The 19,844-nt window shown below is 40.2% G+C and overlaps 1 protein-coding gene across 1 annotated transcript in view; it reads right to left on the bottom strand.

Moving 5' to 3' along the window:
- Positions 1 to 19,844, bottom strand: part of ddx31 (DEAD (Asp-Glu-Ala-Asp) box polypeptide 31) — a 74,452-nt gene that overhangs the window by 19,918 nt on the left and 34,690 nt on the right. The window contains 1 exon segment of the mRNA XM_014174817.2: positions 14,945 to 15,128. Within this exon segment, the coding sequence (XP_014030292.2) occupies positions 14,945 to 15,128 (184 nt within the window).

The following is a 19,844-nucleotide window of genomic DNA, read 5'->3' on the forward strand; positions in this document are numbered from 1 at the left end:
AGGGTGAAATCATTTGTAATTTTTTAAAATTAATATTTATCGTACCAGATGCATCGCTAATCATGGGCAAACTGTTTAAGAGTGTTTCCCAAACAAGCACATAAAGAGAACATTCGCCTAGTGCGTAGTTACACTACGTGCCGATATTAATGGGATCGAAAGAAAATCAGCACTGCTCTCTGATCAGCTTTCTCCATTCAAATCTTACCTAACAGATGTATTCTACAATACTGACATCAGATCAGCTGAGACAGTACTTACAGAAAGTATTCATACCCCTCAACTTATTCCACATTTTGTTGTGTTAGAGCCTGAATTCAAAATTGATAAAAACAAATTGTCACCCATCTACACACAATATTCCTCAAGCTCTGTCAAGTTGGTTGACAGCCATTTTCAAAGCTATAACTTGGCCACTCAAGAACATTCAATGTCATCTTGGTAATCAACTCCAGCGTATATTTGCCCTTGTGTTTCAGGTTATATTGTCCTGCTGAAAGGTGAATGTCTCCCAGGTTTTCCTCTAGGATCTTGCCTGTGCTTAGCTCTACTCAGTTTATTTTTAATCTAAAAAACACCATAGCCCTTGCCGATGACAAGCATACACATAACATGATGCAGCCACCACCATGCTTGAAAATATAAAGAGTGGTACTCAGTGATGTGTTGTATTTGCTCCAAACATAAAGCTTTGTATTTAGGACATCATGTTCATTTCTTTGCCACATACGTTGCAGTTTTTCTGCTAAGCTATATAATAGTTTTAAGGTCATACCAAGGATCATTTAGCTATTTGATTTATAATTTTAAAACCCATTGACCAAAAAAATACAATTATTTGGTGTTACTGCTGTTAGCCCATACAAACGCATTGAATATAAGATTCGTCACATGATAGTTGCAAAAGAAATATCAATATTAAGTTCATTCTACAGTGTCTCTCCTATATCAGAGATCAAATACATATCAGGAAACATGTTATTTTTTATACATTTATTTAACCACACATTTTTGTCATTAAACAATCCAGAAATACAGTGTCTTCAGAAAATATTCAGACCCCTTGACTTTTTCCACATTTTGTTACGTTACAGCCTTATTCTAAAATTGTTTCAATTGTTTTCCCCTCAATCTACACACGAGCACAAACGACAAAGCAGAAACAGGTTTTTAGAAATGTTTGCTAATTTATAAATAAAATACCACATTTAAATACAGTATCAGTCATGTTTGGACACACCTACTCATTCAAAGCTTTTTCTTTATTTTGATTATTTTCTACATTGTACAATAATATTGGACATTAAAACTATGAAATAACACATATGGAATCATGAAGTAACCAATAAAAGTGTTAAGCAAATCAAAATATATTTTATATTTGAGATTCCTCAGAGTAGCCACCCTTTGCCTTGACAGCTTTGCACACTCTAGGCATTCTCTCAACCAGCTTAACCTGGAAATGCTTTCCCAACAGTCTTGAAGGAGTTCCCACATATGCTGAGCACTTGTTGGCTGCTTTTCCTTCACAACTGCGGTCCAACTCATCCCAAACCATCTCAATTGGGTTGAGGTCGGGTGACTGGAGGCCAGGTCATCTGATACAGTACTCCATCACTCTCCTTCTTGGTCAAACAGCCCTTACACAGCCTGGAGGTGTGTTGGGTCATTTCCCTGTTGAAAAACAAATAACAGTCCCACTAAGCGCAAACCAGATGGTATAGCGTATCGCTGCAGAACGCTGTGGTAGCCATGCTGGTTAAGTGTGCCTTGAATTCTAAATAAATCACTGACAGTGTCACCAGCAAAGCACCCCCACACCTCTTCCTGGGAACCACACATGCGGAGATCATCCATTCACCTGCTCCGGGTCTTACAAAGACACGGTGGTTGGAAGCAAAAATGAAACATTTGGCCCAAGCAAGTCTCTTCTTATCCTTATGGTATCCTTCAGTTGTGGTTTCTTTGCAGAAATTCGACCATGAAGGCCTGATTCACTCAGTCTCCTCTGAACAGTTGTTGAGATGCGTCTGTTACTTTAACTCTGTAAAGCATTTATTTGGGCTGCAATTTCTGAGGATGGTAACTGTAACGAACTTATCCTCTGCAGCAGAGGTAACTCTGGGTCTTCCTTTCTTGTGGTGGTCCTCGTGAGAGCCAGTGTCATCATAGCGCTTGATGGTTTTTGCAAATGCGCTTGAAGAAACGTTCAAAGTTATTGAAATTTTCCGAATTGACTGACCATGTCTTCAAGTAATGATGGACTGTCGTTTCGCTTTACTTATTTGAGCTGTTATTGATATATGGACTTTTACCAAATAGGGCCATCTTCTGTATATCATCCCTACCTTGTCAAAACACAACTGATTGGCTCAAATGCATTAAGGAAAGAAATTCCACAAATTTACTTTTAACAAGGCACAGCTGTTAATTTAAATGCATTCCAGGTGACTACCTGGTCAGAGTCTTTAGGTGCCTTTTGACAAACTCCAAGTGGGCTGTGATGTGCCTTTTACTGAGGAGTGCCTTCCGTCTGGCCACTCTACCATAAAGGCCTGATTAGTGTCTGCGTCTCCGAGTGCTGCAGAGATGGTTGTCCTTCTGGAAGATTCTCCCACCTCCACAGGGGAACACTAGAGCTCTGTCAGAGCGACCATCGGCTTCTTGGTCACCTCCCTGACCACCTCCCTGACCAAGGCCCTTCTCCCCCGATTGCTCAGTTTGGCAGGGCGGCCAGCTCTAGGAATAGTCCTGATCGTTCCAAATTTCTTCCATTTAAGAACAATGGAGGCCACTGTGTTCTTGGGGACCTTCAAATGCTGCAGAAATGTTTTTGTACCATTGCCCAGATATGCGTCTCAACACAATCCTGTCTCGGAGCTGTACGGACAATTCCTTCGACCTCATGGCTTGATTTTTGCTCTGACGTGCGCTGTCAACTGTGGGACCTTATATAGACAGGTGTGTTCGTGCGCCTTTCCAAATCATGTCCAATCAATTTAAATTTACCACAGGTGGACTCCAATCAAGTTGTAGAAACATCAAGGATGATGTAAACAGGATGCACCTGAGCTTAATTTCAAGTCTCATAGCAAAAGGTCTGAATACTAATGTAAATAAGGTCTGTTGTTTTGTTTTATACATGTGCAAAATCTCTACAAAACTGTTTTCACTTTATTATTATGGTGTATTGTGAGTAGATTGAGGAATTATTTATTTTTTTAATCCATTTTAGAATAAGGTAACAAAATGTGGAAAAAGACAAGGGGTCTGAAAACTTTTTGAAGGCCTTGTACTTCAATACATTTTTTTCAACTGTTACTAAGGGACCTTCAGTCAAGTCTTGTATGGCCTGTACATGTTCATTAGAGTCTATTAGCGTGTAGCCCAAAACGGTTCAGATGCCACAGACAGCAGTTGGCAGATTGTCTGTACAGACTTCAGATGAGTCTCCTGACACTTGTGGAGGTCGTAGAGCAAAACGGAGAACACCATCATGTTCTTGAGAGTCATCTTTCCATAATAGTTTGTAGGCCAAACCGTTCAGAAGCTACAAGCAATATTGTGAGAAGGCTGATCTTTGGGATGTCTCATGGTCTGACAAACACCGCTCTAGCTCCGTCACCTTTCACAGCAGATGCGGAAGTGCGACACAGGCGGATGGAGACGCTACACCTCCATAGTCACTGCTGATTTTTAAGGGGGATTTTTTTGGAGCATTCTAATTAGATTTCAGCAGGTGCGCGGAAATCGACTTTAGGGGGTTAAACAGTATTACCGCACACAGAGTGAGTCCATGCAACGTATTATGTAACTAAAGCACTATTTTACTACTGAACTTATTTAGGCTTGTCAAAACAAAGGGTTTGAATACCTGACTCAAGACATTTCTTAAAATATTATTCCACTCTGACATTATGGAGTATTGTGTGTAGGCCAGTGACAAAATATCAATTTAATAAAATGTTTTATTCAGGCTGTAACAAAACATTCTAAATGCTTACTCTATAATAATACACTAAATCAAGATGGCACATTACACATCATGAGGTGGCATGGGGCGGCAGCGTGGCCTAGTGGTTAGAGCGTTGGACTTGTAACCGAAAGGTTTCAAGTTCGAATCCCCGAGCTGACAAGGTACAAATCTGTCGTTCTGCCCCTGAACAAGGAAGTTAACCCACTGTTCCTAGGCTGTCATTGAAAATAAGAATTTGTTTTTAACTGACTTGCCTAGTTGAATAAAGGTAAAATAAAAAAGAAATATATTGAGCCAAAAATGACAAACATTAGCCTAGAACTGGCAATTGAATGAACATACAATTGACTTCAATGTGATTTTAATATACAGGCCTACGTAGCCCTTTTGCAGTCATCTCTGTTTTCACTTAAATGTTATTTTTTACTTGTTTGTAACAATTGCAAAGAAATTGGCAACGTTGTATTTGTAGTCAACTTCGTTCTGAAGTTATCGGCGGTCACAGCACGAAAGAAAACTTAATTCTGTGTTAAGCTAAGCTCTTCTGTGTATAAAATGACTGGGAAGGGCAAAAAAGCATCTAAGGCAGTTGGTAAATAAAACGTTTTCAAGTGCAACTTTACTAATAATGGTTTGGGAAACAACCGAAGATGGTAAGACGGTTCTAACAATGATCTTAATGCTATGAAGGCTTTGGGAAACGAGGCCCAGGACCCTGGTCAAAAGTAGTGCACTACATAGGGAATAAGGTGCCGCTTGGGACACACAGAGAAAAAACATAAACCACACTCTTACATCAAGGTGATGGGCAAGGAATTGTTTTACAAACCAAGCTCACCGAAACCAAATAAACCAAGTTCCACTGAGCTGAACGTCAGTCAGACTGCATTAATCTATAGCAGGTGCTAGCTGCTAGCTTGCTGTAGAAGTGAGGGCCCACGCTAATCAGTCCAAGCAGCACAGAATATACTAACATGTCTCCCACAATCAGCAGGCTAATGAGCACTAGGGCACCCTGCTGAGATGACCCTCCTTCCCTCTCTCCGACTGTGCTGCGCTGCCTGCGTCTGTCTAGAGGGCGAGTCCAGGCCAAGCAGCCAGCCAGAAGCCAGTCAGGCCAGAACCTGAGTGCTAAGGCCTCAGGGGGATCCCTCAGATGACCACTAATAGCTGTGTGAGTAGAGATGAGTGGAGGCAGGTCCAGTGTCAGACACCCCTAGCAACGGCCACGCCTGGCCATACGGATTGTCCTCTGGGGGTCTAGACATACAGCCACTCCTCTACAGCCACTCCTCTACACCCAGAGGGACAGGAATAGCAGCTCGCTATGGCTGCTATTTCAAAAGCAAAAAAAGGCAGCTTCCTCCACTGCACATACATACATACATACATACATACATACATACATACATACATACATACAGTTGACGTCGGAAGTTTACATACACTTAGGTTGGAGTCACTAAACTCGTTTTTCAACCACTCCACACATTTCTTGTGAACAAACTATAGTTTTGGCAAGTTGGTTAGGATATTTAATTTGTGCATGACAAGTAATTTTTCCAACAATTGTTTACAGACAGATTATTTCACTTATAATTCACTGTATCACAATTCCAGTGGGTCAGAAGTTTACATACACTAAGTTGTCTGTGCCTTTAAACATCTTGGAAAATTCCAGAAAATGCTTTAGAAGCTTCTGATTGACTCAAATGATGTCAATTAGCCTATTGGAGGTGTACCTGTGGATGTATTTCAAGTAGAGGTCGACCGATTATTGGAGGACCAAGAAAATCCGATAAAGGTTAAATACTGAATGAACACTTATTTTAACTTAATATAATACATCAATAAAATCAATTTAGCCTCAATTAAATAATGAAACATGTTCAATTTGGTTTAAATAATGCAAAAACAAAGTGTTGGAGAAGAAAGTAAAAGTGCAATATGTGCCATGTAAGAAAGCTAACGTTTAAGTGCCTTGCTCAGAACATGAGAACATATGAAAGCTGGTGGTTCCTTTTAACATGAGTCTTCAATATTCCCAGGTAAGAAGTTTTAGGTTGTATTTATTATAGGAATTATAGGACTATTTCTCTCTATACCATTTGTATTTCATATACCTTTGACTATTGGATGTTCTTATAGGGACTTTAGTATTGCCAGTGTAACAGTATAGCTTCCGTCCCTCTCCTCGCTCCTACCTGGGCTCGAACCAGGACCACATCGACAACAGCCACCCTCGAAGCAGCGTTACCCATGCAGAGCAAGGGGAACAACTACTCCAAGTCTCAGAGCGAGTGACGTTTGAAACGCTATTAGCGCGCACCCCGCTAACTAGCTAGCCATTTCACATCGGTTACGCCAGCCTAATCTTGGGAGTTGATAGGCTTGAAGTTATAAACAGCGCAATGCTTGAAGCATTGCGAAGAGCTGCTGGCAAAACGCACGAAAGTGCTATTTTGAATGAATGCTTACCAGCCTGCTGGTGCCTACCACCGCTCAGTCAGACTGCTCTATCAAATCATAGACTTAATTATAAGAAACGCACAGAAATACGAGCCTTAGGTCATTAATATGGTTGAATCCGGAAACTATCATGTCGGAAAAAGTATATATATATATTTCAGTGAACCGTTCCGTATTTTATCTGATGGTGGCATCCCTAAGTCTAAATATTCCTGTTACATTGCACAACCTTCAATGTTATGTCATAATTACGTAAAATTCTGGCAAATTAGTTCGCAACAAGCCAGGCGGCCCAAACTGTTGCATATACCCTGACTCTGCGTGCAATGAACGCAAGAGAAGTGACAATTTCACCTGGTTAATATTGCCTGCTAACATGGTTTCTTTTAGCTAAATATGCAGGTTTAAAAATATATACTTGTGTATTGATTTTAAGAAAGACATGTTTATGGTTAGGTACACGTTGGAGCAATGACAGTCCTTTTTTGCGAATGCGCACCGCATCGATTATATGCAACGCAGGACAGGCTAGATAAACTAGTAATATCATCAACCATGTGTAGTTAATTAACTAGTGATTATGATTGATTAACCTGTTAGGGCTAGGGGGCAGCATTTGCACGTCTGGATAAAAAAAAATGTACCCGATTTAATCTGGTTACTAATCCTACCCAGTAACTAGAATATGCATATACTTATTATATATGGATAGAAAACACTCTAAAGTTTCTAAAACTGTTTGAATGGTGTCTGTGAGTATAACAGAACTCATTTGGCAGGCAAAACCCTGAGACATTTTCTGACAGGAAGTGGATACCTGATGTGTTGTATTGACTTTAAACCTATCCCATTGAAAAACACAGGGGCTGAGGAATATTTTGGCACTTCCTATTGCTTCCACTAGATGTCACCAGCCTTTACAAAGTGTTTTGAGTCTTCTGGAGGGAGATCTGACCGAACAAGAGCCATGGAACGATGATGTCCCATTAGACACCTGGCGCGCGAGTTCATGTTGGGTACCCTCGTTCCAATACGTTATAAAAGAGTATGCATTCGTCCACCTTGAATATTATTCATGTTCTGGTTAAAAAAGGCCCTAATGATTTATGCTATACAACGTTTGACATGTTTGAACGAACGGAAATATATTTTTTCCCCTCGTTCATGACGAGAAGTCCGGCTGGCTTAGATCATGTGCTAACAAGACGGAGATTTTTGGACATAAATGATGAGCTTTTTTGAACAAAACTACATTCGTTATGGACCTGTGATACCTGGAAGTGACATCTGATGAAGAGAATCAAAGGTAATGGATTATTTACATAGTATTTTCGATTTTAGATCTCCCCAACATGACGTCTAGTCTGTATCGCAACGCGTATTTTTCTGGGCGCAGTGCTCAGATTATTGCAAAGTGTGATTTCCCAGTAAGGTTATTTTTAAATCTGGCAAGTTGATTGCGTTCAAGAGATGTAAATCTATAATTCTTTAAATGACAATATAATATTTTACCAATGTTTTCTAATTTTAATTATTTAATTTGTGACGCTGACTTGACTGCCGGTTATTGGAGGGAAACGATTTCCTCAACATCAATGCCATAGTAAAACGCTGTTTTTGGATATAAATATGAACTTGATAGAACTAAAAATGCATGCATTGTCTAACATAATGTCCTAGGAGTGTCATCTGATGGAGATTGTAAAAGGTTAGTGCATCATTTTAGCTGGTTTTATGGTTTTGGTGACCCTGTCTTTGACTTGACAAAACATTACACACAACTCTTGTAAATGTACTGTCCTAACATACTCTAAATTTATGCTTTCGCCGTAAAACCTTTTTGAAATCGTAAAACGTGGTTAGATTAAGGAGATGTTTATCTTTCAAAGGGTGTAAAATAGTTGTATGTTTGAAAAATTTGAATTTTGACATTTATTTGGATTCAAATTTGCCGCTCTTGAAATGCACCTGCTGTTGATGGAGTGCACCACGGGTGGCACGCTAGCGTCCCACCTAGCCCATAGAGGTTAAGATAAGTTTAATGCTAGCTAGCAACTTACCTTGGCTTCTTACTGCATTCGCGTTACAGGCAGGCTCCTCGTGGAGTGCAATGTAAAGCAGGTGGTTAGAGCAGCAAATCGGTGTCCAAAAATACCGATTGTTATGAAAACTTGAAATCGGCCCTAATTAATCGGCCATTCCGATTAATCGGTCGACCTCTAATTTCAAGGCCTATCTTCAAACTCAGTGCCTCTTTGGGAAAATCTAAAGAAATCAGCCAAGACCTCAGAAAACAATTTGGAGACGTCCACAAGTCTGGTTCATCCTTGGGAGAAATTTCCAAACCACTGAAGGTGCCACATTCATCTGTACAAACAATAGTACGCAAGTATAAACACCATGGGACCACGCAGCCGTCATACCGCTCAGGAAGGAGACGCATTCTGTCTCCTAGAGATGAATGTACTTTGGTGCGAAAAGTGCGAATCGATCCCAGAACAGCAGTAAAGGACCTTGTGAAGATGCTGAGGAAACAGGTACAAAAGTAGCTATATCCACAGTAAAACGAGTCCTATATCGACATAACCTGAAAGGCCACTCGCAAGGAAGAAGCCACTGCTCCAAATCCACCATAAAAAAGCCAGGGACTGGTGCACTTCACAAAATAGATGACATCATGAGGAACGAAAATGATGTAGATATATTGAAGCAACATCTCAAGACATCAGTCAGGAAGTTAAAGCTTAGTCGCAAATGGGTCTTCCATATGGACAATGACCCCAAGCGTACTTCCAAAGTTGTGGCAAAATGGCTTAAGGACAATAAAGTCAAGGTATTGGAGTGGCCATCACAAAGCCCTGACCTCAATCCTATAGAAAATTTGCGTGCAGAACTGAAAAAGCATGTGCGAGCAAGGAGGCCTACAAACCTAACTCAGTTACACCAGCTCTGTCAGGAGGAATGGGCCAAAATTCACCCAACTTACTGTGGGAAGGTTGTGGAAGGCTACCCAAAATATTTTACCTAAGTTAAACAATTTAAAGGCTATGCTACCAAATACCGTAAATTCCGGATTATAAGCCGCAACTTTTTTCCCACGCTTTGAACCTCGCTGCTTAACTTGTTATGGATAGGGTAGGGATAAAGAACGTACCCGATTTAATCTGATTATTACTCCTGCCCAGAAACTAGAATATGCATATAATGATTAGCTTTGGATAGAAAACACTCCAAAGTTTCTAAAACTGTTTGAATGGTGTCTGTGAGTATAACAGAACTCATTTGGCAGGCCAAAACCCGAGAAGATTCCAAACAGGAAGTGCCCTCTCTGACCATTTCTTGATCATCTCTATCCAAAACAGGGGATCTCTGCTGTAACGTGACATTTTCTAATGCTCCCATAGGCTCTCAGAAGGCGCCAGAATGTTGAATGATGACTTTGCAGGCCATGGCTGAAAAACAGTAGCGCATTTGGTAAATGGTCGATCTGAGAACAATGAGACTGGCGCACGCGTGCACGAGACGACTCCATGTTTTCATTTTCAGTCTTTGAACGAAAACAACGACTCCCGGTCGGAATATTATCGCTTTTTTACGAGAAAAATCGCATAAAAATTGATTTTAAACAGCGTTTGACATGCTTCGAAGTACGGTAATGGAATATTTTGAAATTTGTCGCGAAACGCGCCGGGCGTGTCACCCTTCGGATAGTGTCTTGAACGCAGAATAAAACGCTGCTATTTGGATATAACTATGGATTATTTGGAACCAAACCAACATTTGTTATTGAAGTAGAAGTCCTGGGAGTGCATTCTGACAAAGAACAGCAAATGTAATCCAATTTTTCTTATAGTAAATCTGAGTTTGGTGAGTACCAAACTTGGTGGGTGTCAAAATAGCTAGCCCGTGATGGCGAGCTATCTACTCAGAATATTGCAAAATGTGCTTTCACCGAAAAGCTATTTTAAAATCGGACACCGCGATTGCATAAAGGAGTTCTGTATCTATAATTCTTAAAATAATTGTTATGTTTTTTTGTGAACGTTTATCGTGAGTAATTTAGTAAATGCACCGGAAGTGTTCGGTGGGAATGCTAGTTCTGAACGTCACATGCTAATGTAAAAAGCATGTATTGTATAACAATGTCCTAGGAGTGTCATCTGATGAAGATCATCAAAGGTTAGTGCTGCATTTAGCTGTGGTTTTGTTTTTTGTGACATTATATGCTAGCTTGAAAAATGGGTGTCTGATTATTTCTGGCTGGGTACTCTGCTGACATAATCTAATGTTTTGCTTTCGCTGTAAAGCCTTTTTGAAATCGGACAGTGTGGTTAGATAAAGGAGAGTCTTGTCTTTAACCTCTTGACGGTCGCCTAGGATAGGGGGCGCTACAGCGATTTTAGAAAAAAAATTGTGCCCATTTTAAACGGCCTCCTACTCAAACTCAGAAGCTAGAATATGCATATAATTAATATTTGTGGATAGAAAACACCCTAAAGTTTCTAAAACTGTTTGAATGGTGTCTGTGAGTATAACAGAACTCATATGGCAGTCAAAACCCCGAGACAGATCGTAACAGGATGTGGAATTCTGAATTGCGGACTCAACTTCACCACTTTGCCTGTAATTCACACAGTGAGCAATGGTTCATTGAGCACTTCCTATTGCTTCCACTAGATGTCCCCAGTCTTTACAAAGTGATTTGAGCCTTCTACTGTGAAAACTGAATGAATGAGACGCTGTGGAAAGTGGTCACATGAGGAGGGCCATCACCATTATGACGCCGGCGCCCCTGGCTACCCTCCCCTTTCGAAACGTTTTGAAAGACAATGCAATCATCCCCCTTGAATCTTATTGGAGCTCTGGTTGAAAAAGGCCCTAAAGATTTATGTTATACAACGTTTGACATGTTTGAACGAACCTAAATTTAAAAAAAAATGCATTTTATTGAAAGAGTAGTCCCGCAGCCGATGAAAGTTTTGGAGCAGCCTTCAGAACGCGCTAACAAGAACAAGCTATTGGGACGTAAAGGATTAACTTTTTCGAACGAAAATACATTTGTTGTGGACCTGGGATTCCTGGAAGTGCTTTCTGAGGAAGATAATCAAAGGTAAGGGATTATTGACAATAGTATACAAGAGTAGATTTGATATGCGATTGTTCCAAGATGGCGCTGACCTGTAACGGTAGCCTATTTTTCTGAGTATCGCATCCCCTTTTATCGCAAAGTGTGATTACCCAGTAAAGTTATTTTTAAATCTGGCATTACAGGTGCTTTCAAGAGATATTCATCTATAAATCTTAGAATGACAATATTACATTTTAAAAATGTTTTCGAATAGTAATTTAGTAAATTGTAGCGCTGTTTCACCGGATGCATTTGAGGGAAAATAGTTAGTCAACGTCACGCGCCGATGTAAAATGCTCTTTTTATATATAAATATGAACTTTATCGAACAAAAGAATGCATGTATTGTGTAACATGATGTCCTAGGAGTGTCATCTGATGAAGGTTGTCAAAGGTTAGTGCTGCATTTAGCTGTTTTTTTGGTTATTTGTGATGCATGTGGCTGGTCGGAAAATGGCTATGTGGCTACTTTTACGATATACTCCTCTAACATAATCTAATGTTTTGCTTTTGCTGTAAAGCCTTTTTGAAATCGGACAACGTGGTTCGATTCAGGAGAGGTGTATCTATAAAACGATATAACATAGTCCTATATTTGAAAAAATATATATATTACATTTTGTTATGCTAATGGGGATAGGATTTTTCGCTGGATGTCCGTCCCGAGCCCGACCAGGGGTTAAAATGGTCTAAAATAGTCATATGTTTGAAAAATTGAAGTTTTCGGATATTCGAGGAGTTTGTATTTCGCGCCACGCCTATCATTGGATATTGGAGCAGGTGTTCCGCTAGCGGAACGTCTAGATGTAAGAGGTTAAACAATGACGCGGCTAATATGGATTTTTCCCGCTTTCAATTTTTTTTCTCCAAAAATACATTCTGTGACGTGCTCAGTTTTTTTGGCGGCATGAAGCTTGAATTGCTGAAGGGTTTAAGGTCAAACAAGTTTTTTGTTTACTGTTTAGATTAAATCGAGAGCTCTCAAACTTCCCATCATTCTGATTACGGTAGTCATTTTGTCACCCTCATCATGGCAAAGACGCGGAGAAATGCATATGATGCAGCTTTCAAGTTGAAGGCGATTGATCTGGCTGTTGGAAAAGGAAATAGAGCTGCTGCACGGGAGCTTGGTCTTAATGAGTCGATAAGACGTTGGAAACTGCAGCGTGAGGAATTGACTCAGTGCAAAAAGACAACTAAAGCTTACAGCAAATTTTTTATTTTTTGTTACAAGCCGTGTTTCGTTAAAGCCCATTTATTTTTGTTACAAGCCGTGTTTCGTTAAAGCCTGTGTAAAGTTAATTTGTTTCAATGTACCGGTAGGCACCTGCGGCTTATTTATGTTCAAAATAATATATATTTTTTAATTCAGTGGGTGCGGCTTATATTCAGGTGCACTTAATTGTCCGGAAATTACAGTACTAATTGAGTATGTAAACTTCTAACCCACTGGGAATGTGATGAAAGAAATAAAAGCTGAAATAAATCATTCTCTCTGCTATTATGACATTTCACATTCTTAAAATAAAGTGGTGATCCTAACTGACCTAAAACAGGGAATTTTTACTAGGATTAAATGTCAGGAATTGTGAAAAACTGAGTTTAATGTATTTGGCTAAGATGTATGTAAACTTCCGACTTCAACTGTACATACATACATAGTGGGGCAAAAAAGTATTTAGTCAGCCACCAATTGTGCAAGTTCTCCCACTTAAAAAGAAGAGAGAGGCCTGTAATTTTCATCATAGGTACACGTCAACTATGACAGACAAAATGAGAAAAAAATATCCAAAAAAATCACATTGTAGGATTTTTAATGAATTTATTTGCAAATTATGGTGGAAAATAAGTATTTGGTCACCTACAAACTACCAAGATTTCTGGCTCTCACAGACCTGTAACTTCTTCTTTAAGAGGCTCCTCTGTCCTCCACTCGTTACCTGTATTAATGGCACCTGTTTGAACTTGTTATCAGTATAAAATACACCTGTCCACAACCTCAAACAGTCACACTCCAAACTCCACTATGGCCAAGACCAAAGAGCTGTCAAAGAACACCAGAAACAAAATTGTAGACCTGCACCAGGCTGGGAAGACTGAATCTGCAATAGGTAAGCAGCTTGGTTTGAAGAAATCAACTGTGGGAGCAATTATTAGGAAATGGAAGACATACAAGACCACTGATAATCTCCCTCGATCTGGGGCTCCACGCAAGATCTCACCTCGTGGGGTCAAAATGATCACAAGAACGGTGAGCAAAAATCCCAGAACCACACGGGGGGACCTAGTGAATGACCTGCAGAGAGCTGGGACCAAAGTAACAAAGCCTACCATCAGTAACACACTACGCCGCCAGGGACTCAAATCCTGCAGTGCCAGACGTGTCCCCCTGCTTAAGCCAGTATATGTCCAGGCTCGTCTGAAGTTTGCTAGAGAGCATTTGGATGATCCAGAAGAGGACTGGGAGAATGTCATATGGTCAGATGAAACCAAAATAGAACTTTTTGGTAAAAACTCAACTCGTCGTGTTTGGAGGACAAAGAATGCTGAGTTGCATCCAAAGAACACCATACCTACTGTGAAGCATGGGGGTGGAAACATCATGCTTTGGGGCTGTTTTTCTGCAAAGGGACCAGGACGACTGATCCGTGTAAAGGAAAGAATGAATGGGGCCATGTATCGTGAGATTTTGAGTGAAAACCTCCTTCCATCAGCAAGGGCATTGAAGATGAAACGTGGCTGGGTCTTTCAGCATGACAATGATCCCAAACACACCGCCCGGGCAACAAAGGAGTGGCTTCGTAAGAAGCATTTCAAGGTCCTGGAGTGACCTAGCCAGTCTCCAGATCTCAACCCCATAGAACATTTTTGGAGGGAGTTGAAAGTCCGTGTTGCCCAGCGACAGCCCCAAAACATCACTGCTCTAGAGGAGATCTGCATGGAGGAATGGGCCAAAATACCAGCAACAGTGTGTGAAACCCTTGTGAAGACTTACACAAAACGTTTGACCTGTGTCATTGCCAACAAAGGGTATATAAAAGTTATTGAGATAAACTTTTGTTATTGACCAAATACTTATTTTCCACCATAATTTGCAAATAAATTCATTAAAAATCCTACAATGTGATTTTCTGGATTTTTTTCTTCTCATTTTGTCTGTCATAGTTGAAGTGTACCTATGATGAAAATTACAGGCCTCTCTCATCTTTTTAATTGGGAGAACTTGCACAATTGGTGGCTGACTAAATACTTTTTGCCCCACTGTACATGCTAAACACAACACATTTTTACATAAAAAAAATGTATGAATGACAGTAAAAAAGTGACAGACAGTTCAGTAATGCTAGCGGTGCCGCAGTGTTTTGGCTCACCTCTTGTCCTTGGCCTGTCCCTTGTCTTTGTTGGAGCCCTTGGCAGGGGCGGTGACCAGGCCCTGTGGGGCGTCCCTCAGGCCGAAGCTCTTGGCGGCGTGGCCCAGGTGCAGGGCTTTGATATGGAAGATGTGCTTCATGTTGGACGGGTAGGCAGTGTACGCCCGTAGGAACGACTGCAAGGCTAAAGCAACAGAGGAAAGCGCTGCATGAACATCACTAAAACGAAGACCACAAAACAGGAGTTTAACCGGTTAGGGCTAGGGGGCAGTATTGACACCGCTGGATAAAAAACGTACCCGATTTAATCTGGTTACTACTCCTGCCCAGTAACTAGAATATGCATATAATTATTGGCTTTGGATAGAAAACACCCTAAAGTTTCTAAAACTGTTTGAATGGTGTCTGTGAGTATAACAGAACTCATATGGCAGGCAAAAACCTGAGAAGATTTCATGCAGGAAGTGGCCTGTCTGACAAGGTGTCGTTCTTCTTGCCTCTGTTTATTGAAGACTGAGGATCTCTGCTGTTACGTGACACTTCCTACGGCTCCCATAGGCTCTCAGAAGGCGGCAAAAAGCTGAATCGTGGCTTTGCAGGCTCTGGCTGAAAAAAAGTTGCGAGTTTGGGTAGTGGCTGGTTACAGTACTGTGAGACTCAGGCGCGTGCCCGCGTCGACCGAATGCTTTGTTTTCTTTCGTCTGTTTACCTAAACGCAGATTCCCGGTCGGAATATTATCGCTTTTTTACGAGAAAAATTGCATAAAAATGGATTTTAAACAGCGGTTGACATGCTTCGAAGTACGGTAATGGAATATTTAGAAATGTTTTGTCACGAATTGCGCCATGCTCGTGACCCTTATTTACACTTCGGATAGTGTCTTGAACGCACGAACAAAACGCCGCTATTTGGATATAACGATGGATTATTTTGGACCAAACCAACATTTGTTATTGAAGTAGCAGTCCTGGGACTGCATTCTGACGAAGAACACCAAAGGTAATCAAACATTTGTAATAGTAAATCGGAGTTTGGTCAGGGCTAAACTTGGTGGGTGTCTAAATAGCTAGCCGTGATGGCTGGGCTATGTACTCAGAATATTGCAAAATGTGCTTTCACCGAAAAGCTATTTTAAAATTGGACACCTCGATTGCACAAAGGAGTTCTGTATCTATAATTCTTAAAATAATTGTTATGTTTTTTGTGAACGTTTATCGTGAGTAATTTAGTAAATTCACCGGAGGTTTGCGGGGGGTATGCTAGTTCTGAACGTCACATGCTAATGTAAAAAGCTGGTTTTTGATATAAATATGAACTTGATTGAACAAAACATGCATGTATTGTATAACATAATGTCCTAGGTGTGTCATCTGATGAAGATCATCAAAGGTTAGTGCTGCATTTAGCTGTCTTCTGGGTTTTTGTGACATTATATGCTAGCTTGAAAAATGGGTGTCTGATTATTTCTGGCTGGGTACTCTGCTGACATAATCTAATGTTTTGCTTTCGTTGTAAAGCCTTTTTGAAATCGGACAGTGTGGTTAGATTAACGAGAGTCTTGTCTTTAAAATGCTGTAAAATAGTCATATGTTTGAGAAATTGAAGTAATAGCATTTCTAAGGTATTTGAAAATCGCGCCACGGGATTACACTGGCTGTTGCGTAGGTGGGACGATTTCGTCCCGCCTAGCCCAGAGAGGTTAAACCAGTCAACCAGACAAACCGTTAGTGAGGATATCATTCTCTCATAGTGAGGAAGCCTTTCTTTTGATTCTGTACCCAAACTTTCCTGCTATATACACTGTAATGTCAATGATCATGTTAAACAAAATTCTTCGCTTTTATTGTCCGTTTAACCTAGCAATGTTGGGTGAAGTTGGTTTGTAACGCATGCTGATTATGCATTTAACTTGAATTTATTTAATTTTTACTAGAGGTCGACCGATTAAATCAGAATGGCCGATTAATTAGGGCCGATTTCAAGTGTTCATAACAATCGGCAATCGGTATTTTTGACCACCGATTTGCCGATTTCTTTTTTTATAAATATTTTTTAACTAGGAAAGTCGGTTAAGAACACATTCTTATTTTCAATGACGGCCTAGGAACGGTGGGTTAACTGCCTTGTTCAGGGGAAGAACGACAGATTTTTACCTTGTCAGCTTGGCGATTCAATCTTGCAACCTTACGGTAAACTAGTCCAACGCTCTAACCACCTGCTTTCCATTGCACTCCACGAGGAGCCTGCCTGTTATGCGAATGCAGTAAGAAGCCAAGGTAAGTTGCTAGCTAGTATTAAACTTATCTTATAAAAACAATCAATCAATCATAATCACTAGTTTAACTACACATGGTAGATGATATTACTAGTTTATCTAGCCTGTCCTGCGTTGCATATAATCGATGCGGTGCGCATTCGCGAAAAAGGTTGCTCCAACTTGTACCTAACCATAAACATCAATGTCTTTCTTAAAATCAATACACAGAAGTATATATTTTTAAACCTGCATATTTAGCTAAAAGAAATCCAGGTTAGCAGGCAATATTAACTAGAAGTCGACCGATTAATCGGAATGGCCGATTAATTAGGTCCGATTTCAAGTCGTCATAACAATCGGTAATCGGTATTTTTGGCCACCGATTTGCGATTTTTTTTTTTTATACACCTTTATACAACTAGGCAAGTCAGATTAAGAACACATTCTTATTTACAATGACGGCCTAGAAACGGGGGTTAACTGCCTTGTTCAGGGGGGATTCGTTTTTGCAACCTTCGGTTACCAGTCCAACGCTCTAACCACCTGCCTTACATTGCACTCCACAAGGATTAACAGGCTGACTACCTGTAACGCGAGGGCAGCAAGAAGCAAAGGTAAGTTGCTAGCTAGCATTAGACTTATAAAAAACTATCAATCTTAACATAATCACTAGTTAACTACACATGGTTGATGATATTACTAGTTTATCTAACGTGTCCTGTGTTGCATATGATCGATGCGGTGCCTGTTAATTTTCATTGAATCACAGCCTACTTCGACAAACGGGTGTTGATTTAACAAGCGCATTTGCGAAAAAAGTACGGTCGTTGCACCAATGTACCTAACCATAAACATCAATGTCTAACAGGAATATTTAGACTTAGTCACCCGTTAGATAAAATACGGAACAGTTCCGTATTTCACTGAAAGAAAAAAACTTTTGTTTTCGAGATGATAGTTTCCAGATTCGACCATATTAATGACCCAAGGCTCGTATTTCTGTGTGTTTATTATATTATAATTAAGTCTATGATTTGATAGAGCAGTCTGAGTGAGCGGTGGTAGGCAGCAGCAGGCTCGTAAGCATTCATTCAAACAGCCCTTTGCTGTGCTTCAAGCATTGCGCTGTTAATGACTTCAACCTGGGTGGGTATAATTTGTGGAACGTTCCAACAGGAATCTATTCCAAAAACTTCGTAAATAACAAGGCTTCCAAAAAACAAGGCATACATATTTGTATAGCGGCAGAATAAGATACCGGGTAGGGAGTGGTCTATTTCATTGCGTTTTTCACTCATCACGTTTATTCCGAAAAATGTCTGTCCTCACTCTGGTAGCCTATGGACAAACATTAAGAATTAGCTACGTGGTGAGTTGATGCCTATTCGGCAGCTAGTTAGCTAGGTTTGTATGCGTTGCTACTTTGTATGCGTTGTTGGTTGGCAACCTTTTACTTTACGTTTTTTGGAACAGATTCCTGTTGGAACGTTCCACAAATTATACCCACCCCTTCAAGCCTATCAACTCCCAAGATTAGGCTGGTGTAACCGATGTGAAATGGCTAGCTAGTTAGCCGGGTGCACGCTAATAGCGTTTCAAACGTCACTCGCTCTGAGACTTCAGAGTGGTTCTTTCCCTTCCTCTGCATGGGTAACGCTGCTTCGAGGGTGGCTGTTGTAGATGTGTTCCTGGTTTGAGCCCAGGTAGGAGCGAGGAGAGGGACGGAAGCTAGACTGTTACACTGGCAATACTAAAGTGCCTTTAAGAACATCCAATAGTCAAAGGTATATGAAATACAAATCGTATAGAGAGAAATAGTCCTATAATTCCTATAATAATATAATAACTACAACCTAAAACTTCCTACCTGGGAATATTGAAGACTCATGTTAAAAGGAACCACTAGCTTTCATATGTTCCCATGTTCTGAGCAAGGCACTAAAACATTAGCTTTCTTACATGGCACATACTGCACTTTTACTTTCTTCTCCAACACTTTGTTTTTGCATTATTTAAACCAAATTGAACGTTTCATTATTTATTTGAGGCGAAAATGATTTTATTGATGTATTATATTAACTTAACCTGTTGAGGACAGACGTTCCGCTAGTGGAACCCCGTTCCGCCTGCGGAACCCCTAGCCAACAGCATCGCACGGTGCGAAATACAAAACCAACTAAAATACCACAATTCAATTTTCTCAAACAATCAACTATTTTACACCATTTCAGAGATAAGACTCTCATTAATCTAACCACATTGTCCAATTTGGCTTTACAGCGAAAGCAAAACATTATATTATGTTAGGAGAGTACATAGACACAAATAATCACACAGCCATTTTCCAAGCGAGCATATACACTGCTCAAAAAAATAAAGGGAACACTAAAATAACACATCCTAGATCTGAATGAATGAAATAATCTTATTAAATACTTTTTTCTTTACATAGTTGAATGTGCTGACAACAAAATCACACAAAAATAATCAATGGAAATCCAATTTATCAACCCATGGAGGTCTGGATTTGGAGTCACACGAAATTAAAGTGGAAAACCACACTACAGGCTGATCCAACTTTGATGTAATGTCCTTAAAACAAGTCAAAATGAGGCTCAGTAGTGTGTGTGGCCTCCACGTAG

The sequence above is a fragment of the Salmo salar genome, chromosome ssa26 (assembly GCF_905237065.1).
Source record: "Salmo salar chromosome ssa26, Ssal_v3.1, whole genome shotgun sequence".
NCBI lineage: Eukaryota > Metazoa > Chordata > Actinopteri > Salmoniformes > Salmonidae > Salmo > Salmo salar.